At 50.6% G+C, this 26,952-nt stretch overlaps 6 protein-coding genes across 6 annotated transcripts; 3 read left to right on the forward strand and 3 right to left on the reverse strand.

Moving 5' to 3' along the window:
• Positions 1-5,928: 5,928 nt before the first annotated feature.
• Positions 5,929-8,262, reverse strand: LOC308183562 (uncharacterized protein). The gene has a single exon (XM_080569773.1). The coding sequence runs from the start codon at positions 8,259-8,261 to the stop codon at positions 7,791-7,793; it is 471 nt and encodes a 156-aa protein (XP_080425899.1). The 5' UTR covers position 8,262; the 3' UTR covers positions 5,929-7,790.
• A 7-nt stretch (positions 8,263-8,269) lies between these two features.
• On the forward strand, positions 8,270-10,265 carry LOC308183605 (uncharacterized protein; the record flags this gene model as incomplete). The annotated part of the gene is made up of 1 exon (XM_080569819.1): positions 8,270-10,265. Exon 1 carries the CDS (start codon positions 9,849-9,851, stop codon positions 10,263-10,265), a length of 417 nt encoding a protein of 138 aa, XP_080425945.1. The 5' UTR covers positions 8,270-9,848.
• Positions 10,266-12,708: 2,443 nt separating this feature from the next.
• LOC308183601 (uncharacterized protein) lies at positions 12,709-13,260 on the reverse strand. Its single transcript, XM_080569811.1, has 2 exons — positions 13,253-13,260; positions 12,709-13,154 (listed from the first exon to the last, which is right to left on the reverse strand). The coding sequence occupies exon 2, from the start codon at positions 13,131-13,133 to the stop codon at positions 12,717-12,719; it is 417 nt and encodes a 138-aa protein (XP_080425937.1). The 5' UTR covers positions 13,134-13,154; positions 13,253-13,260; the 3' UTR covers positions 12,709-12,716.
• Positions 13,133-15,423, forward strand: LOC308183554 (uncharacterized protein). Its single transcript, XM_080569759.1, has one exon. It carries the CDS (start codon positions 14,069-14,071, stop codon positions 14,822-14,824), a length of 756 nt encoding a protein of 251 aa, XP_080425885.1. The 5' UTR covers positions 13,133-14,068; the 3' UTR covers positions 14,825-15,423.
• Positions 15,424-22,963: 7,540 nt separating this feature from the next.
• On the reverse strand, positions 22,964-23,835 carry LOC308183592 (uncharacterized protein). The gene has a single exon (XM_080569803.1). The coding sequence runs from the start codon at positions 23,730-23,732 to the stop codon at positions 23,298-23,300; it is 435 nt and encodes a 144-aa protein (XP_080425929.1). The 5' UTR covers positions 23,733-23,835; the 3' UTR covers positions 22,964-23,297.
• Positions 23,836-24,992: 1,157 nt separating this feature from the next.
• On the forward strand, positions 24,993-25,633 carry LOC308183600 (uncharacterized protein; the record flags this gene model as incomplete). The annotated part of the gene is made up of 1 exon (XM_080569810.1): positions 24,993-25,633. One exon carries the CDS (start codon positions 24,993-24,995, stop codon positions 25,425-25,427), a length of 435 nt encoding a protein of 144 aa, XP_080425936.1. The 3' UTR covers positions 25,428-25,633.
• Between the last annotated feature and the right edge of the window lie 1,319 nt (positions 25,634-26,952).

Raw genomic sequence — 26,952 nt, forward strand, 5'->3', positions numbered from 1 at the left:
CCTTACATTGCTATTTCATAGTCAACACCAGGCAGGCTTCAGCTTGATTGTGACATTTCAGGTAGTGAAACTTGGATGTACACCATTACAATTTAATCTGGTCTGCTCTTTAATTCTAGGAAACCAAACAGCATCTTCAGCATCCCTATTTATAGTCATGTTGAAGACAACAAGTCACTTAAGAATAGGGCTGTGCCCCTTACCTGTGGCAGAAGGAAAGCAGCTTGCTGCTTCTCTGTTAGGTACCATCTGTGCTGCTGCCTGACACCGTGCAATGAGGGGCTGGGGGCCAGTGCTTGGGAAGCAGGTGAGAAAGGTAAAGAAAACTCAAAACAAAGGGAAACTGAGGCAGGTTATGTAATGTCACACAGGGCAACTAGAGGGAGCTGTGGAGGCTAAAGAAACCAGGGTTAACTCGGTGTCTTCTAAACCTGTCTGCAGGGTTCACGTTTCTATCCAAATGTAAAAAAAAAAAAAAAAAAATATGCATTAGCAGGAAAAAATAAATAAAATCCGCGGTAGGATCAGAGACAACACACAACCTACATAAACTCCAAACACATTTTACATCATTTAAATGATTTCTTTTGGTTTCCTGTTCCTAATAAACTAGCACTTAGACTTTCTTGTATTACAATACATTTCAATACTGCTCTGGTCAGCACATAGTGAAGGAGGTGTCTCATCTGTACTGCTCCCTCCGCTCCCTTCTGTGTTCCTTGAACACCTACTTCCTCTGAGTTTCTCACGCAGACTTTAATTTGTTGACAGTTCTATGTTGTTTTTCAATGCTCAAAACCTAGGTTAATCCCACATAGCAGGGAACAAAAAGTAGAAGTCTTTGCTTCTTGTACCCTGTTTCCTGGGCTGTTAAAACCAAGTAATGAGTTGGTGAAGACACGGAACATCCAGGGAGCACTGGACCTCACATCACTGGTCCTGACAAGCCTGGAAAGCAGAGAGCCAGCCAGCAACCACATGTCACAAGGCCATTACACAAGAAAAATTTCCCCTTTTTAGTTCGCTAATGCTATCAAAAGACCTTCAGAAAGTGCCTGTTCTGTTGAACTGACAAACATGCTTGGAGAAAACTATCCCTAACCCTGCCTGATACACAGCCTGGTGGACTTTTCCAGTAGCTGTGCAGCTTTATTCAATTGTTCTCCTTCTGCCATACATTGGGATTTATGAGGTGTTTCTGGAAACACCCTATGTAGTTAAACACCATGCGAATGCTGAGGACTGCAAATGTTTCACAATCATTTATGAATATGTGGCTTATGCAAATAGGTCTGTAAAGATAATAGCCATAGGTGACGCCTAGTGTTGGGCAATAGTATCACCTTAAAGGAGAGATATCAAGGTCATTTCTGGCACTGTCCTAATTAAACTCTGATGCCCTGCCTCAAATTTTGAATTACTCAACTTTCACTTGTAGTTTGTATAAAACCAGAAAGCCAGAGATTCGGCTAGTGTAAGAAATATTGGATCTATACATTAATACATAATTGATTAACCTTTGCTAATGATCTGGACTTATATTTCAGTTCTTACTTGCCTAATGGGCAGAATTTTTGCTGATATAATGTGTTTACAGATGATGTAAGCATGTAGAGCTTCTTTGAAGTCCCCAGAATGAATGTTGCAGATCTACATCATCAGAGCATCCATCCACAAGCATTTTCCTTTGGTTATTTCTTCATTAGCAAGTGCCCCTGACTCAGCTTTACAAACAAGACTTGTGTGCTCTGAAGTTGAACAGAACAGGTTTGGCCACATAGATCATATCTTAGCTAGGCAAGAGCTATTATTAATGTTGTCCCTACCTTACACAAGGATATAATTTTCTAAAATGATTTTAAAATTAATAGATGCTCACAATATTAACATTGTATATTGTGGTGTATGCAGTCTTCTTTACTCTTTACCTTTTGTTGCCTTTCTTAGTCACTCCAGAGTACAATATGAAAACCAGAAGGGAAAAAAAATAAAAAAAATCTGTAGAGTATTGCTAAATTATGAGGGAATTCTGAAGAGTTCATTTTCCTGTGGGGCAAAGGGACTACATCTTAATATGACAGCCAGAATTCAGTTCCTACTTATTTCCTGTACTCATGGGTATCTCCCAAATGCTGTGGAGATGAAGCAAAAATCCAGTATGCTTAGCTAGAATACTTTTATTGGGATGAATTTCACTCTTGTTATATGTGCTTTAAAAGCCATGCTTTGAAATAGCAATTCCAGGGGGGGCGGGGGGCAACAGTCTTCTAGCTACAAGTTATGCATAACTTAGAACCAGGAGACCTTTATAACTTCGGAGAGAAAAAAAAAAAAAAAAAAACACCAACACTATTTGCAGTTGAATTGTGAGTTCCTTTGATGCATACTCCATATCAACACCACCTCGCAAGAACCAAACCATGAAAACCTGAGGCCACCTCTGCTGTGGCCTATGTCCATAACTCAAAGACTGCCCCAGCAACCCCAATACCTGAACTCTGCCCTCATGTGCACAGAGGAGCAGTGCACGAGGGGAGGCTCCTGAACATATGGAGGCTCCCTCTGGTGGAGGCAGCCTCCGGGGGGGACCTCAGTGACAGGCATGGGTTGGACAACCATTTTCTAAGAAATCGGTCCACTGCACTCTCTCTTCCCTTTGGAGGAAAGCTTCGTGCATAAAGACACCAACCGCATTAAATAAGAATAATTTATGTCATAAACACCATGACAGTGGGTTTAATTCTTTTTAATGAAGACACCCTAAACATCCCCCAGGCTGTAGAGCTTATCAGGAATATTCTGGAGACATGGAGAAACAAGATTTCAAAGTACTTCACAAACATGTTAGTATGCCAAACTTGGAAGTTATTTTATGTTAATAGTAATAATATCCTAGTGGATTTAGAGTGCTCTGACCTCATACAGAATGAAAAGTGTAAAACATTCATTTAATCAACTCCTCATTTTAGACTTCATAATTGGAGATGACTTCATTTTTATTTAATAGATAGTTTTGTGATAGTTCTGCTCTTTAAAGTTTTTGCACCAGATAATTCCTCTGGCTTGGGTAAGAACACATCCATCAGCTTCACTAACATTATATCAGATGAAGAAGAAGCCCTGTGCTTCTAGAGATTTATCTAGGCACGGAGAAGGTTAGATGTTACCTGTATTTCCAATATGGAAAATAAATCCTGCATGTGTTGACACAATTTGTCACTGACGTTTCTAAAACTCCCTATGCAATCATGTTTTTAGCAAAGATAAGTCACTAGAAGCCTATTCATTCATGTATTTTTAATTCCTAATGAAATCAGTAGAGTAAAACAAGGAAATTTCAAGATGAAAGGAACTTGCAGCCTACAGTCTGCATTTTGAATTATTACCTAACTTAGCTTTAGATAATCGTAAACAGTGAGCAAAACAATTACAGCAAGTACAGGAGTAATACATGCAACAAAGTTTGCTTCATAAGTAATTAAGGCCCTTTACACAAAGGGCGTCTCAGATCCTCCAGGCAGTCTGAGAAAGGATATAAATACACTTTCCGTGCAAGGTTCTTCTCACTACTTCTCTTGACTTGTTCTCTGCGGTACACTGAGTAAGTCTGATTTGACAACTATAAAAATCTTGAGCTTAATGTTATTTTAGTGTAAGTTTTGTTAAAATTGGGACTAAATCCTCTATCAGAGACATTAGTAAGCATCTTTCTACAGATTTTTTTTATCTGCTGGATAAAAGCTGTAAAATAAAAGCAAGAGTTTTTCAAGACTCCTTTGGGCTACTAATTTTATGGGAGAATTGGGAAATTTTACTCTCCATTTAGTAAATTTCTCAGAAAAACATTAAGAATAGATTTTAGCTCTGTTTTTACATATATGCCATGCATAGGAAATTTGTCAGTTGTTAAGTGGGGGAATTTCCTAGACAACTGTTGAAGTAAAAGCTCATTGTTTGAAGGTAGTTTGGTGTAACTACAGAGATGCAGCATTGCTTTTATTCTTAATCTGTCCATCCTTAGCTAACTTAGTTGGAGTCCCAACAAATTACATCTGGTGATGGTTCGATACTACTACTTAATGTAACTGTGGAAAATAAGCTTTCATTTCTAACTAATAAAATGTGACTTTGCTAGCATTTTAATGTGTTCTTACAGAGATGGAGGTAAGCATTTTTTCAGGTCAAAGCTAAATTCTAACCTAAGGGTATTTGGGGAAAAATAGCAAACATGCTTCCCCCCTCCCTGAAGAATGATGCATTTGAGAACACTTTTGCTTTCCTCGGAATACAGCTGAGACAAGTAAATAGATGGGAGCTCATTGCCCTGCCTATTCCCTGTGCTAGCACCTGGTACAAGGTAGCACTGAGCTCCTGAAGTCAGGGAAAGTAGCTTTTAAGATACTTTTATGCTTTGTGGTTTAATCGTTTATTTATTATAAAGTGTTTTTGGCTACATATTTTAGGATCCTGTATATCACTTCTCCATACATAAGACTTACTGATTTTATAGATTAGCTCCAAATTATCTTCCCTCTGCCTTTAGAAGCATTCTGCATTTACTTACTCTGAGGAGTGCTTTAAAGCTGCCATATCCCCTAGTCTTCATTTTCAAATGTTTAAGGACAGTAATTTAATACACTGCAGCACACAGGGCTTAACCAAGAATAAAATAATACTTTTTCCTTATTCATCACCATAACATATCTTTGATTTACAAGTTTAAAAATTAGTGTGATGTTATACCATGGAGAACTAGCTTGTATGTAGAGATTTAATGTGAAGAAAGAAATAACCATTATTAAATCTGTCTGTACCAAAGCTAGAGCTGCAAGTTTTGCATTTGGGTTGGCAAAACCACTCATCCACAATTTAAATATTTTAAGTGTGGTGTTTTACTTATTAAAACGGTATTTTTAATCCCCCTTTTATTCGTAGCTTTTATTTTTTCTGTGCTTTAATGGAACAATGCTCGGTAATAACAGAAATTTGCATGGAAAATAGAAGACGTTAAGCAGGCTGCTAAACAGATCACTCGATACTCAAATCTATTGAAAACCTGGCTCTTTCCGCCCCTTGCACCCCCCTCTGTAAAACACAGAATGTAGGCACTGCCCTGAGAGGCTGCCCGTGGGAGGAGGAGGGAGGGTGCTGGAACAAGACCCGACATGTCTCCAGGAAATGCTGCAAGAGACAGGGAGCTTTTAGAGCACATGTGAGTTTTGGAGGTGGCACACAGGGAAAGGGGCAGATTTTTGCTCCTGGAGGATGAGGAGGGAGCACGATTAAAACAGCAAATTAGAAAAGATAAATAGATGCAGGCTAAGTAAAATGTTGTTGAGCCGGGGAGAGGAGCTATGCTGTTTTCTTTATCCAAATTATCTCTCTCAAGATGTCTTAGAGTCAAGCACAGAAGTATCAGCAGCCAAGCACACAGGGTGTGTTTGGGTTTTTTTTCCCCTCTTTTCCCTCCTCTTAACTTCACAATGAAATTGCAGGACCCCCCTCCGCAGCCAGGCGATGGCTTCCGAGCAGCTGGCGTGCAGCAACCCCTGCGAGGCGAAGTGCCCCCAGCCCCTGGCTGCCAGCAGCAACGAGCCCTGCGTGGTGGCCTGCGGCGACTCCAGGGTGATCATCTACCCACCACCCGTCGTCGTCACCTTCCCAGGGCCCATCCTCACCACCTATCCCCAGCAAACGGTGGTGGGAGCCTCGGAGCCCTCCGAGGTGGCCCTAGCAGAGCCCCCCGCTGCAGCCCCCCTGCCAGCAGAGGCCCAGGGGAGGCTGGAGGCTGCAGTGGAGAAACTTACCCCGCAGGTCATCACCCGCCCAGAGCCTCGGTGTGCTCCCAAATACTCCTACACATATTCTTCCCAATGGACACATCCGTGCAACTCGTACCGTTCTGGGAAACGGTGGACATACTGAGCTGAGATGCGGAGTGGCTTTGGGTAGCTCAAGCCCCTGGCGATGCAGGAGGGCTGAGCAACCAGGCAGGAGCTCAGCACTGGGCATCGCCTGGCTCCAGCTGGAGAAGGAGAGCTGCGAACGCTCAGCACCTGTGAGAGGCAGCTCATGTGTGCAGTTTCTCCTTTTGCCTTTAGCTTAGGTTTGTTGGCTTCTGGCTTTCTGGTTTAGTCATCTGCTTATGTTGTGCTTTGTTTTACTTCGGTTACATTATTGACACTGAGTTTAGAGAGGTGACTTAGGATGCTAGAAATTGCACACAGCAACTGCACCGAGGGAGAAAAAAAAAAACACATTTTTTTATAGGTTGCATCACTTTGGTCCTGGTGATAAACCAGACCCCAGTGAACCCCCAGAAAGATAATCTTTATATTATGTACAATTTTGTTCCAGAATTGTAGAAAAGCTGTCTCCTTCCAAATAAATTTTCTATACCAAACTATGACTTTTGGTTTTCATTACAACATAATTGTTGCCTTTTTCTTTCACTTCTCAATTGAATTTATAGTATATTTATTCACTGTCATAGGTATTTCATGTTTCCTCTTTGTGCACAAATATCACAAAATCACACACACACTTTTCTACACGATCTCATTAGATATGAGCTTAATATTTGACAGCCCCCAGGACCAACCTGAGTCCCTGGCAGTTGCCACTTCTCAGGTAATGATCTGTGCCAAATTTCCCATGTCCATCTCAGGAGCAACTTTCCAACACTTGGCCTCAAGCAAGGCATGCCTCACTGGGTGCAGCCCTCTGGGTGGAGAAACCCAGGGCCCAGGCACAGCCCTCCAACTCACAGCATGGAGCTTCCCTGAGGCCATAAGACTGAAAGGAAGTTCCAGAGATGCCTGCAGAGGAAGGCAAAGGCAGTAGACATGCTGCGGGGTGAAAACTTGGTGCATCACAACTGATGGGTGGCAACGAGGAGCAGAAGTTTCCAATGAGCTGAAAAAACATTGCTTTGGGTCCCAATGAAAATTTTCTTTCGTCTTTCCATCCAGAGGGAAGGAAAAGTATATCAATTTCCTCTATATTAAATTGCTTTTAATGTGAAAATATGCATAATTTTCCCACAGGATCAATGAGAAAGAAACACTTAACTAGTTTATTTTCCATTCCTCTATAAATCATGAAAAACATAAATCTGAATTTTACCTTTAAATATATTTGTAGTAGTGAAGCTAATCATTTGGTAGCAACTTTCCTACATTTCATTTCAAAATGTTTTCAAAGAGAAAAACAGTGCTTCCACAAAAATTTTACCAAACCCACTTGCCATCTGGTATTTCACATCACCACCAATCTATAAACATATCTCACATCAAAGTGAAGACAAAATTCAGACAAAAAGTTTTGTTGATGCAATACAGATTCTTTAATATGAATGGAAAATGCAGTAGAAAGTGAGAGAAGAAAAAAAAAAAACACAGAAACAATGAAATGAAATCACAAAAATACTAAAGCTGCAGCAAGTTCCAACACAGGACTTCACCTCAAAGATTCCCCCTTCTTAGCATCGTTCGGGATCCTCAGATCTGGGCAGAGAGGGGAGACACTCACCCAAGGATGAGCACTGTTTAGCTGTATTGCAGATAGAGGGGAGCTTCTGAAGGGATTGTTAATACCCTGAAGCCCCCAGATACATATCTGCAAGGTTATTCTGTGCAAAAAAGCAAGGAGCAGTAGATTAAAGTAGCTGCTTTGGCACAGCTGAAAGAGGGACTGAAAGATTTGTTCTGCATCTGGTTATAGAAATCAAGGGCAGCTGTTTGTAAAGGCTCAAGGCAGATGCAGCACTGCATTCCATGGGCCTTTGGAGTTTAGCAGGGCCCGCAGTTGCCACTGAGGTACCTGTGGCTTAGAGCCCAACCTCCATACCCGCAGCTCCCAAAGGCTCCATAGCCCCCATAGCCTCCAAGGCCTCCGTAGCCCAAAAGGCCGCCATAGCTCCCAAGGCCTCCATAGCCCCCAAGGCCTCCATAACCACCAAGGCCTCCATAGCCCAAAAGGCCGCCATAGCCCCCAAGGCCTCCATAGCCCCCAAAGCCACCACGGCCTCCAAAAGTGCCGCCGAAGCCCCCTGCCACACCCGGGACTCCTGCGGAGCCGACCACGGCATGCTGCGGGAAGGAGCTGAGGATGGGCCCGGGCAAGGTGAGCACCGTGGCCGGGGGCTGGATCACCACGGTGGAGTCAGGGCACTGCCGTACGCAGGGCTCGTTGAAGCTGTCAGCCAGCGGGGCCGGGGCAGCTACCCCGCAGACAGGGGCACACAGGCTGGAGCAGGACATCCTTCGATTTGCAGGCAAAACTGTGAGAGAAGGCAGAGCTGGGGTCAGAATATCACCACATTACAAATACCCTGTGGCTCTCCCATTCTAGGAGCTTGTGCCCCAGGAAATGCTCTGCACCAAGTAAATCAGTCAGAGCATAAGCAGAGTATTCACTTGGAAAGCTGGTGTAAACAACTTGATCTCCCTGACACGAAGGACAGGAAAAACCACATCATCCAAAGCACATGGAAAGAGACTGAGCACCCAAAGGACTCAATTCCGTTGGGAAGCTCAAAGCACCATGCCTAAAAGCTTCAATATCCATCTTTCCGTAGCTATGAAACACTACCATTAAAACCAAGCCTATACAACACTGCAAAAACACGTGCAGAACCCACACCAACAGATGAAATAATGAAACGACTGCTGAGGAATGGAAGAGGCACATAAGGCATGGACTTACCCGGGTGATGTGGTAAGAGACAAGTGGAGGAAGCAGGATAGAGGGCTGTGAACCCCTCAGCCCTTTTATACCTGGTCCACACAGCCTGCAGCATCGGGCAGGGGGCGGTGGTGGAAGCCCCAGACATTCATGCAATAAAGCTGACAACCTTCAGGAAACACGTAGAGATGCGGGGCAATTATATACCTCCCCATCGGGGACACTGAGGCTCAAACGTGTCCTGGGGAACAGGGAGGTGATGGGAGGAAAAGGCCACGACGCATAACTACATGAAAGGCCAGCCGCTCGTGAAGCTGACCTCATGGCACCAATAAACCCTGATTTCTTCCTAATCCCAAACTTTGTCTATGAGGAAGTGTCAGAGGTATTTAGCAGAAGAAGCACTTTGAAACCCTGTACACAGCCAGCATGCCTGTCATTACCTCCCTTTTACAGACTGGTAAACAGAGGTGGTGGAAGTTTGGGTAAAGCGATGAAACCATCCCAACCACTTGCCGCAGCTCCCAAACACTCACCATCACCCTGTACAGACAAGGGTTGCAAGGCACTCAGGTGGGAGTTTAGGAGCATCCCTAATCATTGCCCTTCTCCATGCTCTGTGAGAAAAGGGGTACTCCTTGCTCTCGAATTCACCTGAAGGCCAAACAAAGAGCTGTGGCTGTGTTGGCATTGTGGGTGAAGCCCAATCCGCCTGGGGGATTAGGAATTCATTGGGGTTTATTGGTGCCATGAGGTCAGCTTCAGCAGCTGCTGGCCTTTCATGTAGGTGAGTGTCATGGTTTGTTCCTCCCATCACCTCCCTGCTCCCCAGGGCACATTTCTGCCTCAGTGTCCCCAGTGGGGAGGGATATAATTGCCTCGCATCTCCACGTGTTTCATGAAGGTTGTCAGCTTTATTGCATGAATGTCTGGGGCTTCCACCTATGTTTGATGCCAGGGGCTGTCTGGGACAGGTATAAAAGGGCTGAGGGCTTTGCAGCCCTCTATCCTGCTTCCTCCACTTGTCTCTAAACAGATCACCTGGTAAGTCGTGCTCTTGGAGGCTTCTCGCGGCTCTCTCCCTGCCTCCATCAGTACAGCCTCTCCCCAGATCCTTGCCTAATTCTTCCTGCCCTTTGCAGTACTCCTTGCCTGCGTGGAAGATGTCTTGCTCCAGCCTGTGTGCCCCTGTGTGTGGGGTGGCTGCCCCGGCCCCAGTGGCTGACAGCGCCAACGAGCCCTGCGTGCGGCAGTGTCCCGACTCCACCGTGGTGATCCAGCCCCCGGCCACGGTGCTCACCTTGCCCGGGCCCATCCTCAGCTCCTTCCCGCAGCATGCCGTGGTCGGCTCGGCAGGAGTCCCGGGTGTGGCAGGGGGCTTCGGCGGCACTTTTGGAGGCCGTGGTGTCTTTGGAGGCTATGGAGGCCTTGGGGGTTATGGTGGCCTTTTGGGCTATGGAGGCCTTGGGGGCTATGGAGGCCTTGGGGGTTATGGGGGCTATGGAGCCTTTGGGAGCTGCGGATACGGAGGCTGGCGTCTGGGCCACAGGTACCTCAGTGGCAACTGCGGGCCCTGCTAAGCCCACCTCTGGCTCCAGCCCCTGGTAAAGGAATGCTCCGCAGCTGCCCTGGAACATCCCAACGTGACACCTTCAGGAAAAGCTCCCACTCATCTTCACTGGTTTCCAGAGTTTGGAGGCCTTATGCCTTCATGGGGCCCCTCTGCCCTTCTCCTCCCTGCTTGAGCTTCGCTTCAGGACTCAATACCCCATGATGATGCAGCCAAGCACCAGACGCCTCCTGTGGCATGGCTGTTACTCACTACTGCTCTGCCTTCTGCAAGGAGTCAGGGCCTGGCTTCCTGCCGTCTCCCTGATCCCCTACAATCCCCTACAGCAGCAATAAATACTCTGTTACAGCACATTCTTGACCACAGTTTTTCCTTGTTGCTTCCTCCTCTCCATCCTTGCTGTACGGATGCACCATCTTTCTGGGTCCATCCCTACTAGTTGCCACCCGGGGCATTCTCAGGGACCCTGCAGGCGTTCCTTCACCTCCACGCCCTACCCCGGGCAACACAGCCATTGCAAGAGGGTTGCCACACCTTCCCCAAGGGCAAACGCGTGGTTGGAGCCACCTGAGAGGCCATGGGGCAGCCAAAAGAGGCTGAGGGCTCCCCACCAGCCTTTCCTCCAGACCCCCCAGTTTCCCTCCTCTTCCTCCCACATCTCCATGGAGCACTTGCAAGCTTTTCCCCACCACTGGGCCAGACGTTCTTCCCTGTATACACAGCTTGCCTGCTTGTAGCTGGGGAACACAGCTCTGCCCGGGTAGGACAGCAGTGCTCCACACAGCCCCATACTGCAGACATGCTGCCAGGCCATGGCTGCCCTTCCTCACACACCAGCACACCAAGCGACCTGCACGGCCAGGCCCCCAGAACACCTGGCCACAACGGCTGTGAGGAGGCACGACTGCTGCCTCCCATCACTCTGCCCTCACCCAGCATGCAGGCGATGCCATGGGTGGCAGGACCCAGTGGTTGGCTGGGGGTCCTAGCACTGGAGCCTGGGGAGTGGTGTGGATGGGCAGAAATGGAAAAGAGGTCCTCAAGCACAAGAGGAGACACACAAACTTCTGCACAGGTGGTGGAGGAAAGCTGTGGCTGCTCTGACAGTTCACTGACGTTTTCCCCTTCCCCTGTCTTGACAATTACGGGTGATGCATGTTCTCCTGAGCCTCCAGCAGGGACCGATGTGCTGCCCCACTGCTCTTCTTGATTTCCCTGACAAGAATCGTCTCCAAGAAAGACCACTGTGCAGAGCCAGGATCACACGATCAGAAGACTTTAGGGGAAGGAAGGGACATGAGGAGGGTACGGACACCCACCTCCTACTCAAGGCCTTTGTGCCCCCTGGCTCTGGATGGCTGCAATGGGTACATGATGTGAGGGGAACCTTGGGCAGACTTGGCTGTGTCTCCTTCACCCCTTTCCCAGTGCCACCGGTTGCAGCTGGGCACATGAGCACAGTCAGCAGGTGGCAGGAGCCCTGACCATGCAGTGGCCATCTCTCTGTCTCCCCAGACCTCCACGGGTGACCATAGAAAAGGCAATATAAAGAGGTCAAACATGCTGTGGTGGCTGTGCAAGATGTCTGTTTCTCCGTCGTGTTCTCAAAGTAGGATTGGGTATGCATTGCCATTCTTCCCACTGAGAGAAGGGAGGAGGTTCAGGGGGCTGTCCTCTACAAGACCCACTGGGGACTCTGATCTTCAGTCATAATGCCATGCCCCAGTGGCCCAAAGAATCATAGAATCATAGAATATCACGATTTGGAAGGGACCAATAGGGATCATCAAGTCCAACTCCTGGCACCGCAGAGGTCTTCCCAAAATTTTAGACCATGTGACTAAGTGCACAGTGCAATAGCTTATTAAATTCAGACAGGTTTGGTGCAGTGACTACTTCACTGGGGAGCCTGTTCCAGTGTGTGACCACCCACTGAAGAACATCTTCCTGATGTCCAGCCTAAACCTCCCCTGCCTCAGCTTAACACCCAGTAGCAAAGGTCCCAGTAGCAAAGCCAGGAGTGCAGCCAACAGCCCAACTGCCCTGGCTCTGCGTTTTGGGGGAAGTCTGGAAGAAGAAGGATGAAGAAATACCATGGGTCGAGAATGTGTTGCAACAGAACTTTTATTGTAAGTCCAGGGGAGCAGGAAATTGGCAGAAAGGGAGGCCCTGGACAGGAGCAGCCACAAACTCCTTGCAAAAGGCACAGAGGAGGTGACCAGCAATCACACCGCAGGAACAGAAGGAAGGCGCTAGGCTGCGTATTACGGGGCAGCAAGTCCTGAAGAGAATCTCAAGCGGGGCAGGTAAAAGTCAGAGTTGCACGCTGTGCAGGCATGAGGCCTCCAAGCTCTGGATCCCAGTGAAGACGAATTGGAGCCCTTTCTGTTGGTCTCATGTTGGGACATACCAGGGCAGTTCTGGAGCACTCCTTCATCAGGGGCTGGAGCCAGTGGTGGGCTTAGCAGGGCCCGCAGTTGCCACTGAGGTACCTGAGGCCCCGACGCCAGCCGCCATATCCGCAGCTCCCAAAGGCTGCATAGCCCCCATAGCCCCCAAGGCCTCCATAACCACCAAGGCCTCCATAACCACTAAGGCCGCCATAGCTCAAAAGGCCTCCATAGCCCCCAAAGCCACCACGGCCTCCAAAAGTGCCGCCAAAGCCCCCTGCCACACCCGGGACTCCCGCCGAGCCAACCACGGCATGCTGCGGGAAGGAGCTGAGGATGGGCCCGGGCAAGGTGAGCACCGTGGCCGGGGGCTGGATCACCACGGTGGAGTCAGGGCACTGCCGCACGCAGGGCTCGTTGGCGCTGTCAGCCACTGGGGCCGGGGCAGCCACCCCACACACAGGGGCACACAGGCTGGAGCAGGACATCTTCCACGCGGGCAAGGAGTACTGCAAAGTGCAGGCAGAATTAGGCAAGGATCTGGGGAGAGGCTGTATTGATGAAGTCAGGGAGAGAGCCGCGAGAAGCCTCCAAGAGCAGGACTTACCAGGTGATCTGTTTAGAGACAAGTGGAAGAAGCAGAATAGAGGGCTGCAAAGACCTCAGCCCTTTTATACCTATCCCTGAGAGCCTGCAGCATCGAACAGTTGGAAGCCCCAGGTATTCATGCAATAAAGCTAGCACCAACATGACACATGTGGAGATGCGAGGCAATTAAATCCCTTCCCATCACGGACATGAGGCGCTAACCGTGCCCTGGGGAGCAGAGAGGTGATGGGAGGGACAGACCATGCCACTCACCTACATGAAAGGCTAGGCGCCACTAAAGCTGACCTCACAGCACCAGTAAATCCCAATGTGTTCATAATCCAAAACTTAGTCTATGAGGAAGTGTCAGAGATATTTTGCGGAAGAAGCTCTTTGCAACTGTGCACAAGGCCAGCACGCCTGCCATTACCGCCCTTTTACGGGCTGGTAAACAGAGGTGGTAGAAGTTTGGGTAAAGGGATGAAGCCATCCCAACCACTTGCAAAAGCTCCCAAACACTCACCATCACCCTGTACAGGCAAGGGCTGCAAGGCACTCAGGTGGGAGTTCAGGAGCATTCCCAACCATTGCCCTTTTCCCTGCCCCTTGGGACATGTGGTACTCCTTGCTCTCCAACTAACCTGAAGGCCAACCAAAGAGCTGTAGCTGTTTTGGTGTTGTGGGTGATGCCCAAACCACCTGGGGGATTAGGAATTCATTGGGGTTTATTGGTGCCATGATGTCAGCTTTGCAGCAGCTGGTCTGTCATGTAGATGAGTGCCACAGTCTGTTCCTCTCATCACCTCCCTGTACCCCAGGACACATTTGAGCCTCAATGTCCCCAGTGGGGAGGGATATAATTGCTCCACGTCTCCACGTGTCTCATGAGTTGTGGTGGCTTAAATGCATGAATATCTGGGGCTTCCACCACCGCCTCCTGCCCGATGCCACAGCCTGTCTGGGAGAGTTAAAAAAGGGCTCAGGGCTTTGCAGCCCTCTATCCTGCTTCCTCCACTTGTCTCTAAACAGATCACCTGGTAAGTCGTGCTCTTGGAGGCTTCTCGGGGCTCTCTCCCTGCCTCCATCAGTACAGCCTCTCCCCAGATCCTTGCCTAATTCTGCCTGCCCTTTGCAGTACTCCTTGCCTGCGTGGAAGATGTCCTGCTCCAGCCTGTGTGCCCCTGTGTGTGGGGTGGCCGCCCCGGCCCCAGTGGCTGACAGCGCCAACGAGCCCTGCGTGCGGCAGTGTCCCGACTCCACCGTGGTGATCCAGCCCCCGGCCACGGTGCTCACCTTGCCCGGGCCCATCCTCAGCTCCTTCCCGCAGCATGCCGTGGTCGGCTCGGCCGGAGTCCCGGGTGTGGCAGGGGGCTTCGGCGGCACTTTTGGAGGCCATGGTGGCTTTGGGGGCTATGGAGGCCTTGGGGGCTATGGCGGCCTTTTGGGCTATGGAGGCCTTGGTGGTTATGGAGGCCTTGGGGGCTATAGAGGCCTTGGGGGCTATGGGGGCTATGGAGCCTTTGGGAGCTGCGGATATGGCGGCTGGCGTCGGGGCCTCAGGTACCTCAGTGGCAACTGCGGGCCCTGCTAAGCCCACCTCTGGCTCCAACCTCTGACAAAGGAGAGCTCCAGTGCTGCCCTGGTATGTCCCGCCATGACACCAGCAGGAAGGGCACCCCTTCATCATCACTGGCCTCTAGAGCTTGGGGGCCCTATGCCTTCATGGGGCGCAACTCTGACTTTTACCTGCCCCGCTAGAGATTGTCTTTAGGACTTGCTGCCCCGTGATACGCAACCCAGCACCTTCCTCCTGTTCCTGTGGCGTCATTTCTGGTTCCATTCTCTGTGCTTTTTCCAAGGAGTTGGTGGATGCTCCTGGACAGGGGCTGCCTTTCTGCCATCTTCCTGCTCCCCTGGACTTGCAATAAAAGCTCTATTGCACCACATTCTCGACCCATGTGTTGTGGTTTAACCCGGCTGGCAGCTAAACACCACACAGCCGTTCGCTCACCCTCCCCCCTCCCTCTCTGGGATGGGGGAGAGAAACGGGAAAGTGAAGCCGGTGAGTTGAGATAAAGACAGTTTATTAAGACAGGAATATAATAATATAAGGAACATAAGGAATATAATAATAACAATAATAATAATAATAGTGATAATGATAATAGTATTAACAATAATAATGTGTAAGAAATCAAGTGATGCACAATGCAATTGCTCACCACCCGCTGACCGATGCCCAGCCTATTCCCGAGCAGCCGGCCCCCCCACCCCGGCCAGCCACCCCTATATATTGTTTAGCATGACGTCAGGTGGTATGGAATACCCCTTTGGCCAGTTTGGGTCAGCTGTCCTGGGTCTGTCCCCTCCCAGCTCCTGCTGCACCCCCAGCCTGCTCGCTGGCAGGACAGAGCGAGAAGCCGAAAAGTCCTTGGCCTGATGTAAACACTGCTCTGCAACAATTAAAACATCAGCATGTTATCAGCGCTCTTCTCATCCTAATCCAAAACATAGCACCCTACCAGCTACTATGAGCTACTTAACTCTGTCCTAACTGGAACCAGGACAGATATCCACCCCTTATTCCATACCATTTATGTCATGCTCAGGTTACACTCTGTCCAATACATTCTAATTAATCACCATTTTCATCTATGATATATAGCAATCATGGTAGTGATGACATACATTATTATATAATAATTAACATACTACAATTCAACTCATGGGCTATTCTCACCCAGTATCAAATCCCCTTGAGGTACACACCGGACCTCCCCATTCTTTTGCATTACCCACCAAGTGCATCCAGGTCCCTGAGCAAAAGCAATTCCACGAATGGGTTTGCCTTTTCCTGAGGCAGGAGTAGCCCAGACTGTTTTACCCAGCATGTTTCTTACGTGCACTACAGGAACTTTATCCCCTTCTACAGTGCGTAACAGGTTTGATTGGGCAGGTCCAGCTCGGTTGGCAGATCCCCTGGTATTGACTAACCAGGTGGCCTTTGCCAAATGTGTATCCCAATTTTTGAATGTCCCAGCACCCATTGCTTTCAGTGTAGTCTTCAACAGTCCATTGTATCATTCAACTTTTCCAGAGGCTGGTGCATGATAGGGGATGTGATACACCCACTCAATACCATGTTCTTTGGCCCAAGTGTCTATAAGGTTGTTTCGGAAATGAGTCCCGTTGTCTGACTCAATTCTCTCTGGGGTGCCATGTCGCCATAAGACTTGCTTTTCAAGGCCCAGGATAGTGTTCCGGGCGGTGGCATGGGGCACAGGATATGTTTCCAGCCATCCGGTGGTTGCTTCCACCATTGTAAGTACGTGGCGCTTGCCGTTGCGGGTTTGAGGGAGTGTGATGTAATCAATCTGCCAGGCCTCTCCATATTTATATTTCAGCCATCGTCCTCCATACCAAAGAGGTTTTGACCGTTTGGCTTGCTTGATTGCAGCACGTTTCACAGTCATGAATAACCTGTGCTATAGTGTCCATGGTCAGGTCCACCCCTCGATCACGAGCCCATCTGTATGTTGCATCTCTACCTTGATGGCCTGAGGTGTCATGGGCCCATCGGGCTATAAATAATTCACCTTTATGTTGCCAGTCCAGGTCCACCTGAGCCACTTCAATCTTAGCAGCCTGATCCACCTGCTGGTTGTTTTGATGTTCTTCAGTAGCCCGATTCTTGGGCACATGAGCATCTACATGGCGTACCTTTACAACCAGGTTCTCTACCCGGGCAGCAATATCTTGCCACAATGCCGCAGCCCAGATGGGCTTGCCCCTGCGCTGCCAGTTGTTCTGCTTCCATTGCTGTAACCACCCCCACAGGGCATTTGCTACCATCCATGAATCAGTATAGAGATAGAGAACTGGCCACTTTTCTCGTTCAGCAATATCTAAAGCCAGCTGAATGGCTTTCACTTCTGCAAACTGACTCGATTCACCTTCTCCCTCAGCAGCTTCTGCAACTCGTCGTGTAGGACTCCATACAGCAGCTTTCCATCTCCGATGCTTTCCCACAATACGACAGGACCCGTCAGTGAACAAGGCATATTTCTTCTCATTTTCCGGTAGCTTGTTGTACAGTGGGGCTTCTTCAGCACGAACCACCTCCTCCTCTGATGATATCCCAAAGTATTTGCCTTCTGGCCAGTCCATAATCACCTCCAAGATTCCTGGGCGACTGGGGTTTCCTATTCGAGCCCGCTGAGTAATCAGTGCAACCCACTTGCTCCATGTAGCATCAGTTGCATGATGTGTAGAGGGGACCCTTCCTTTGAACATCCAGCCTAGTACCGGCAGTCGGGGTGCCAGGAGGAGCTGCGCTTCAGTACCGACCACTTCCGAAGCAGATCGAACTCCTTCATATGCTGCCAATATCTCCTTTTCAGTTGGAGTATAGCGGGCTTCAGATCCTCTGTATCCCCGACTCCAAAACCCCAGGGGTCGACCTCGAGTTTCCCCAGGTTCTTTCTGCCAGAGGCTCCAGGTGGGACCATTCTCCCCGGCTGCGGTGTAGAGCACATTCTTTACATCTGGTCCTGTTCGGACTGGCCCGAGGGCTACTGCATGAACTATTTCCTGCTTAATTTGTTCAAAGGCTTGTCGTTGCTCAGGGCCCCATTCAAAAGCATTCTTCTTACGGGTTACTTGGTAGAGCGGGTTTACAATCAGACTGTAATTTGGAATATGCATTCTCCAAAACCCCACGACACCTAGGAAAGTTTGTGTTTCTTTTTTGCTAGTTAGTGGAGACATAGCTGTTATCTTGTTGATCACATCCGTTGGGATTTGACGGCGTCCATCTTGCCATTTTATTCCTAAAAACTGGATCTCTCGTGCAGGTCCTTTAACTTTATTCTGTTTTATGGCAAAACCGGCCTTCAGAAGGATTTGGACTATTTTCTTCCCTTTCTCGAAAACTTCTTCTGCAGTGTCACCCCACACAATGATGTCATCGATGTACTGCAGGTGTTCAGGAGCTTCCCCCTGCTCCAGCGCAGACTGGATCAGTCCATGGCAAATGGTAGGGCTGTGTTTCCACCCCTGGGGCAGCCGATTCCAAGTATATTGGACTCCCCTCCAAGTGAAAGCAAACTGTGGCCTGCACTGTGCTGCTAGAGGGATGGAGAAAAATGCATTAGCGATATCAATTGTGGCATACCACTTGGCTGCCTTTGATTCCAGTTCATACTGGAGTTCTAGCATGTCCGGCACTGCAGCACTCAGTGGTGGCGTGACTTCGTTCAGGCCACGATAGTCCACTGTTAGTCTCCACTCACCATTAGACTTTCGCACTGGCCATATGGGACTATTAAAAGGTGAATGAGTCTTGCTGATCACTCCTTGGCTCTCCAGTTGACGAATTAGCTTATGGATGGGACTCAGGGAGTCTCGGTTGGTGCGATATTGCCGCCGGTGCACAGTTGTGGTAGCAATCGGCACTTGCTGTTCTTCAACCCTCAGCAACCCCACAACAGAAGGGTCCTCTGAGAGACCAGGCAAGGTAGACAACTGTTTAATGTCCTCTGTCTCCAAGGCAGCTATGCCAAAAGCCCAGCGGAACCCTTTTGGGTCCTTGAAATATCCTCTTCTAAGATAGTCTATGCCAAGGATGCACGGAGCATCTGGGCCAGTCACAATACGGTGCTTTTGCCACTCATTACCGGTTAGACTCACTTCAGCCTCCAATACAGTTAACTGCTGGGATCCCCCCGTCACACCATAAATACAGATGGGCTCTGGCCCTTTATAGCTTGATGGCATTAGAGTACATTGTGCACCGGTGTCTACCAAAGCCTTATACTTCTGTGCGTCTGACGTGCCAGGCCATCGAATCCACACAGTCCAATAAACTCGATTGTCCCTTTCCTCCCCCTGGCTGGAGGCAGGGCCCCTCTAGTCCTGGTCAGAATCTTCGTTTCTGTGTCTAAAGGACTGCCTGCTGGAAGTTGGAGCAGCAAACTTTTCAGAGAATTCCTTTTTCCCACTTGTTTTCCTTTGCAATTCACGTACCCATGCCTCTAGGGTCGCAGTAGATTTTCCATCCCATTTTCTCATGTCCTCTCCATGGTCACATAGGTAAAACCACAGGGTGGCGCGGTGTGTGTGCCCACCATATTGTCTTCCTTGCATAGATGAACGTTTACCCCTAATAGCTGAGACACTGGTTTGTACAGGTGGGGAGGAAAATAATCTCTCTTCAAGTTGGTGGATCTTTTCGGAAAGTTTCTCCAAAGTATTCTCTTTTAGCTGGTGGACACTCTTTCGTTCAGGTGGAGGGGAAGATAATCTTTCTTCAAGTTGGTGGATCTTTTCAGAAAGTTTCTCCAAAGCATTCTCTTTTAGCTGGTGGACACTGGTTCGTTCAGGTGGAGGGGAAGATAAATTCTCTTTAAGTTGGTGGACCTCTTCAGAGAGTTTCTCGACAGCCGAGACACAGGCCTGTAGGGAAGAGGAGAGATTTCCTTCGTACTGCCGGAGTAATTTAGCCACTTCATTCACTGGGGGATAAGAGGGTGGTGGTGAAGGAGAAAGGGAGAGTGAACAGGTAGGGAAACATGTCTTCCCCTGTCCCCTTCACAGATTGGCTCCCTAACGAAAACAGGCAATAGGTGTAATTGCTAATAGTTTCCGAGATATGGTTTCCAAAGTATAGAGTCGACGTCAGTGCTGAGTACAAATACCAGGTTAAAGTCGTGACCAGATATTTCATCATTTCATAAGCCATTGTTACACCGCACAGTACCATAACAATCTTAAACCAGGGCCAGGAAAGGATAAACAGTGCAACAGGGAGCACATACAGAAAGTAACGCACCATAAAACTCAATTTGGAATACAGGTACAGCAGACTGGAGATTAAGGCAATCAACATCGTGACTAGCAACTATTAAGCAGGTCCAATACTTATACCAATTTTAATTTAACACACTCTGGTCAGATTTGTCGATATCTCAACCCTTCGTGCCCCACGTTGGGTGCCAAAAGGACTGTTGTGGTTTAACCCGGCTGGCAGCTAAACACCACACAGCCGTTCGTTCACCCTCCACCCTCCCTCTCTGGGATGGGGGAGAGAAACGGGAAAGTGAAGCCGGTGAGTTGAGATAAAGACAGTTTATTAAGACAGGAATATAATAATATAAGGAATATAAGGAATATATTAATAACAATAATAACAATAATAGTGATAATGATAATAGTATTAACAATAATAATGTGTAAGAAAACAAGTGATGCACAATGCAATTGCTCACCACCCGCTGACCGATGCCCAGCCTATTCCCGAGCAGCCGGCCCCCCCACCCCGGCCAGCCACCCCTATATATTGTTTAGCATGACGTCAGGTGGTATGGAATACCCCTTTGGCCAGTTTGGGTCAGCTGTCCTGGGTCTGTCCCCTCCCAGCTCCTGCTGCACCCCCAGCCTGCTCGCTGGCAGGACAGAGCGAGAAGCCGAAAAGTCCTTGGCCTGATGTAAACACTGCTCTTCAACAATTAAAACATCAGCATGTTATCAGCGCTCTTCTCATCCTAATCCAAAACATAGCACCCTACCAGCTACTATGAGCTACTTAACTCTGTCCTAACTGGAACCAGGACACCATGGTATTTCTTCATCCTTCTTCTTCCAGACTTCCCCCAAACCTCAGAGCCGGGGCAGTTGGGCTGCTGGCTGCACTCCTGGCTTTGCTAATGGGGCCTTTGGGCCGCTGGGGCAGGGCATTACGACTGAAGATCAGAGTCCCCAGTGGGTCTTGTAGAGGACAGCCCCCTGAACCTCCTCCCTTCTCTCAGTGGGAAGAATGGCAATGCATACCCAATCCTACTTTGAGAACACGACAGAGAAACAGACGTCTTGCACAGCCACCACAGCATGTTTGACCTCTTTATATTGCCTTTTCTATGGTCACCTGTGGAGGTCTGGGGAGACAGAGAGACGGCCACTGCATGGTCAGGGCTCCTGCCACTTGCTGACTGTGCTCATGTGCCCAGCTGCAACTGGTGGCACTGGGAAAGGGGTGAAGGAGACACAGCCAAGTCTGTCCAAGGTTCCCCTCATATCATGTACCCATTGCAGCCATCCAGAGCCAGGGGGCACAAAGGCCTTGAGCAGGAGGTGGGTGTCCGTACCCTCCTCATGTCCCTTCCTTTCCCAAACATCTCCTGATCGTAATCCTGGCTCTGCACAGTGGTCTTTCTTGGAGACGGTTCCTGCCAGGGAAATCAAGAAGAGCAGTCAGGCAGCACGTTGTTCACTGCTGGGGGCTCAGGAGAACATGCATCACCCGTAATTGTCAAGACAGGGGAAGGGGAAAACGTCAGTGAACTGTCAGAGCAGCCACAGCTTTCCTCCACCACCTGTGCAGAAGTTTGTGTGTCTCCTCTTGTGCTTGAGGACCTCTTTTCCATTTCTGCCCATCCACACCACTCCCCAGGCTCCAGTGCTAGGACCCCCAGCCAACCACTGGGTGCTGCCTCACATAGCATCCCCTGCATGCTGGGTGAGGGCAGAGTGATGGGAGGCAGCAGTCGTGCCTCCTCACAGCCGTTGTGGCCAGGTGTTCTGGGGGCCTGGCCGTGCAGGTCGCTTGGTGTGCTGGTGTGTGAGGAAGGGCAGCCATGGCCTGGCAGCATGTCTGCAGTATGGGGCTGTATGGAGCACTGCTGTCCTACCCGGGCAGAGCTGTGTCCACCAGCTACAAGCAGGCAAGCTGTGTATACAGGGAAGAGCTTCTGGCCCAGTGGTGGGGAAAGGCGTGCAAGTGCTCCATGGAGATGTGGGAGGAAGAGGAGGGAAACCCGAGGGGCTGGAGGAAAGGCTGGTCGGAGGACCTCCGCCTCCTTCCTCTGTCCCGTGGCCTTCCACTTGGCTCTAACCAGGCCTATGCCCTTAGGGAGGCTGTGCTGACCGTCTTATAATGGCCGTGCTGTGCAGGGCATTTGGAGGAGTTGAGGGAACGCCTGCAGGGCCCCTGAAAATGCTCCGGTGGCAGCTCCCTGGCCTCACAGCAAGAAGTGAATGGAGGTAGGAACATGCAAAAAATGGGGTCGAAAATGTGGTGCAACAGAGATTTTATTTCAGTTCCAAGGGAGCATGGAGACAGCAGAAGGGTAGCCCCTGGCCAGGGGCAGGCCCGACTCCTTGCATAAACAAGAGAAGAGGTGAGCATCAGCAATGCCACAGGAACAGGCGTATGGTGCTGGGCAGTGTCATCATGGGGCAGCAAGTCCTGAAAAAAAGCTCAAGCAGGAAGGACAAAGACAGAGATGGGCCCCATGCAGGCATGAAACCTCCAGGCTCTGAAGCCCAGGGATGCTGAAGAGGAGCCCTTCCTGGCAACATCAGGTAGGGATGTTCCATGGAAGCTCTAGAGCCCTCCTTCATCAGGGGAGAGCTTCTGGCCCAGGGATGGGGAAAGGCATGCAAGTGCTCCATGGAGATGTGGGAGGAAGAGGAGGGAAACCCGAGGGGCTGGAGGAAAGGCTGGTGGGTGGATCTGCGCCTCCTTCCTCTGTCCCGTGGCCTCCCAGCTGACTCTAACCAGGCCTTTGCCCTTGGGGAGGCTGTGGCAACCCTCTTGTAATGGCCGTGCTGCGCAGGGCTTTTGGAGGAGGTGAGGGAGTGCATACGGGGCCCCTGAGGACTCCGCGGTGGCAGCTCCCCAGCGTACAGCAAGAAGCAAACGGAGGAAGGGTCACAGAAAAGACAGGGTCCAGAATGAGGTGCAACAGAGTTTTTATTTCAGGTCCAGGGGAGCAGGGAGATGGCAGAAAGGCAGCCCCTGACTCCTTGCAGAAGGCAGAGCGTTGGTGAGCAGCCGCAATGCCACAGGAGGCGTCCGTTGCTTGGCTGCATCGTCATGGGGCAGCAAGTCCTGTAGAGAAGCTCAAGCAGGGAGGAGAAGGACAGAGGTGGGCCCCATGCAGGCATTAGGCCTCCATGCTCTGGAGACCAGCGATGATAAAGGGGAGCCTTCCTGATGGTGTCATGTTATGACATTCCGGGGCAGCTCTGGAGCTCTCCTTCGTCAGGGGCTGGAGCCAGTGGTGGGCTTAGCAGGGCCCACAGCTGCCACTGAGGTACCTGAGGCCCCGGCGCCAGCCTCCGTATCCACAGCTCCCAAAGGCTCCATAGCCCCCATAGCCTCCAAGGCCTCCATAGCCCCCAAGGCCTCCATAACCACCAAGGCCTCCATAGCCCAAAAGGCCGCCATAGCCCCCAAGGCCTCCATAGCCCCCAAAGCCACCACGGCCTCCAAAAGTGCCGCCGAAGCCCCCTGCAACACCCGGGACTCCTGCCGAGCCGACCACGGCATGCTGCGGGAAGGAGCTGAGGATGGGCCCGGGCAAGGTGAGCACCGTGGCCGGGGGCTGGATCACCACGGTGGAGTCGGGGCACTGCCGCACGCAGGGCTCATTGGCACTGTCAGCCACTGGGGCCGGGGCGGCCACCCCACACACAGGGGCACACAGGCTGGAGCAGGACATCTTCCACGCAGGCAAGGAGTACTGCAAAGGGCAGGCAGAATTAGGCAAGGATCTGGGGAGAGGCTGAACTGATGGAGGTAGGGAGAGAGCCCCGAGAAACCTCCAAGAGCACGACTTACCCAGGTGACCTGTTTAGAGACAAGTGGAGGAAGCAGAATAGAGGGCTGCAAAGCCCTCAGCCCTTTTATATCTGTCTCAGACAGCCTGCGGCGTTGAACAGAGTTGGAAGCCCCAGATATTCATGCAATAAAACTGAAACCCTTCATGACACACATGGAGACGTGGAGCAATTATATCCCTCCCCATTGAGGACACTGAGGCTCAAACATGCACAGGAGAACAGGGATGTGATGGGAGGAACAAGCTGTGACACATAACGTCTTGAAAGGCCAGCTGCTACTGAAGCTGACCTCACGGCACCAATAAACCCCAATGAATTCCTAATCCCCCAGGTGGAATGGGCTTCACCCACAATGCCAACACAGCCACAGCTCTTTGCTTGGCCTTTGGGTGAATTGGAGAGCAAGGAGTAGCACATGTCCCATGGGGCAGGGAAAAGGGCAATGGTTAGGGATGCTCCTAAACTCCCACCTGAGTGCCTTGCAGTCCTTGCCTGTACAGGGTGATGGTGAATGTTTGGGAGCTTTTGCAAGTGGTTGGGATGGCTTCATCCCTTTACCCAAACTTCCACCACCTCTGTTTACCAGCCCATAAAAGGGAGGTAATGGCAGGCGTGCTGGCTGTGCACAGGGTTGCAAAGCACATCTTCCGCCAATTGCCTGTGACTCTTCCACATAGAGAACGTTTGGGATTAGGGAAAAATCAGGGTTTATTGGTGTTTCAGGTCAGCTTCAGCAGTGTCTGGCCTTTGATGTAGTTGAATGGCACGGTTTGTCACTCCCATCACCTCCCTGCTCCCCAGGGCAAGTTTGAGCCACAGTGTCCCTGATGGGGAGGGATATAATTGCTCCACATCGCCAAGTGTGTCATGATTTGTGCTGGCTTTATTGCATGAATATCTGAGGCTTCCACCACCGCCCCCTGCCTGATGTTGCAGGCTGTCTGGGACAGGTATAAAAGGGCTGAGGGCTTCGCAGCCCTCTATCCTGCTTCCTCCACTTGTCTCTAAACAGATCACCTGGTAAGTCGTGCTCTTGGAGGCTTCTCGCGGCTCTCTCCCTGCCTCCATCAGTACAGCCTCTCCCCAGATCCTTGCCTAACTCTGCCTGCACTTTGCAGTACTCCTTGCCCGCGTGGAAGATGTCCTGCTCCAGCCTGTGTGCCCTTGTGTGTGGGGTGGCCGCCCCGGCCCCAGTGGCTGACAGCGCCAACGAGCCCTGCGTGCGGCAGTGCCCCGACTCCACCGTGGTGATCCAGCCCCCGGCCACGGTGCTCACCTTGCCCGGGCCCATCCTCAGCTCCTTCCCACAGCATGCCGTGGTCGGCTCGGCCGGAGTCCCGGGTGTGGCAGGGGGCTTCGGCGGCACTTTTGGAGGCCGTGGTGGCTTTGGGGGCTATGGAGGCCTTGGGGGCTATGGCGGCCTTTTGGGCTATGGAGGCCTTGGTGGTTATGGAGGCCTTGGGGGCTATGGAGGCCTTGGGGGTTATGGGGGCTATGGAGCCTTTGGGAGCTGCGGATATGGCGGCTGGCGCCGGGGCCTCAGGTACCTCAGTGGCAACTGCGGGCCCTGCTAAGCCCACCTCTGGCTCCAACCTCTGACAAAGGAGAGCTCCAGTGCTGCCCTGGTATGTCCCGCCATGACACCAGCAGGAAGGGCACCCCTTCATCATCACTGGCCTCCAGAGCTTGGGGGCCCTATGCCTTCATGGGGCGCAACTCTGACTTTTACCTGCCCCGCTAGAGATTGTCTTTAGGACTTGCTGCCCCGTGATACGCAACCCAGCACCTTCCTCCTGTTCCTGTGGCGTCATTTCTGGTTCCATTCTCTGTGCTTTTTCCAAGGAGTTCGTGGATGCTCCTGGACAGGGGCTGCCTTTCTGCCATCTTCCTGCTCCCCTGGACTTGCAATAAAAGCTCTATTGCACCACATTCTCGACCCATGGTATTTCTTCATCCTTCTTCTTCCAGACTTCCCCCAAACCTCAGAGCCGGGGCAGTTGGGCCGCTGGCTGCACTCCTGGCTTTGCTAATGGGGCCTTTGGGCCGCTGGGGCAGGGCATTACGACTGAAGATCAGAGTCCCCAGTGGGTCTTGTAGAGGACAGCCCCCTGAACCTCCTCCCTTCTCTCAGCGGGAAGAATGGCAATGTTCTCAATGTTTTCAATCTCAATGTTCTTTGAGAACACGACAGAGAAACAGACGTCTTGCACAGCCACCACAGCATGTTTGACCTCTTTATATTGCCTTTTCTATGGTCACCCGTGGAGGTCTGGGGAGACAGAGAGACGGCCACTGCATGGTCAGGGCTCCTGCCACCTGCTGACTGTGCTCATGTGCCCAGCTGCAACTGGTGGCACTGGGAAGGGGTGAAGGAGACACAGCCAAGTCTGCCCAAGGTTCCCCTCACATCATGTACACATTGCAGCCATCCAGAGCCAGGGGGCACAAAGGCCTTGAGTAGGAGGTGGGTGTCTGTACCCTCCTCATGTCCCTTCCTTTCCCAAACATCTCGTGATTGTGTGATCCTGGCTCTGCACAGTGGTCTTTCTTGGAGACGGTTCCTGCTAGGGAAATCAAGAAGAGCAGTGGGGCAGCACATTGGTCGCTGCTGGGGGCTCAAGAAAACATGCATCACCCGTAATTGTCAAGACAGGGGAAGGGGAAAACAGCAGCAAACTGTCCGAGCAGCCACAGCTTTCCTCCACCACCTGCGCAGAAGTTTGTGTGTCTCCTCTTGTGCTTGAGGACCTCTTTTCCATTTCTGCCCATCCACACCACTCCCCAGGCTCCAGTGCTAGGACCCCCAGCCAACCACTGGGTGCTGCCTCACATAGCATCCCCTGCATGCTGGGTGAGGGCAGAGTGGTGGGAGGCAGCAGTCGTGCTTCCTCACAGCTGTTGTGGCCAGGTGTTCTGGGGGCCTGGCCGTGCAGGTCGCTTGGTGTGCTGGTGTGTGAGGAAGGGCAGCCATGGCCTGGCAGCATGTCTGCAGTATGGGGCTGTGTGGAGCACTGCTGTCCTACCCGGGCAGAGCTGTGTCCACCAGCTACAAGCAGGCAAGCTGTGTATACAGGGAAGAGCTTCTGGCCCAGTGGTGGG

Source organism: Anser brachyrhynchus, assembly GCF_964034855.1.
Source record: "Anser brachyrhynchus genome assembly, chromosome: 28".
NCBI classification, from domain to species: domain Eukaryota; kingdom Metazoa; phylum Chordata; class Aves; order Anseriformes; family Anatidae; genus Anser; species Anser brachyrhynchus.

Bases quoted from the DNA above. Each gene is read 5' to 3' on its own strand.
- LOC308183562 (XM_080569773.1), bottom strand. From the start codon at position 8,261: ATGTCCTGCTCCAGCCTGTGTGCCCCTGTCTGCGGGGTAGCTGCCCCG.
- LOC308183592 (XM_080569803.1), bottom strand. From the start codon at position 23,732: ATGTCCTGCTCCAGCCTGTGTGCCCCTGTGTGTGGGGTGGCCGCCCCG.
- LOC308183554 (XM_080569759.1), top strand. From the start codon at position 14,069: ATGTCCCCAGTGGGGAGGGATATAATTGCTCCACGTCTCCACGTGTCT.
- LOC308183601 (XM_080569811.1), bottom strand. From the start codon at position 13,133: ATGTCCTGCTCCAGCCTGTGTGCCCCTGTGTGTGGGGTGGCTGCCCCG.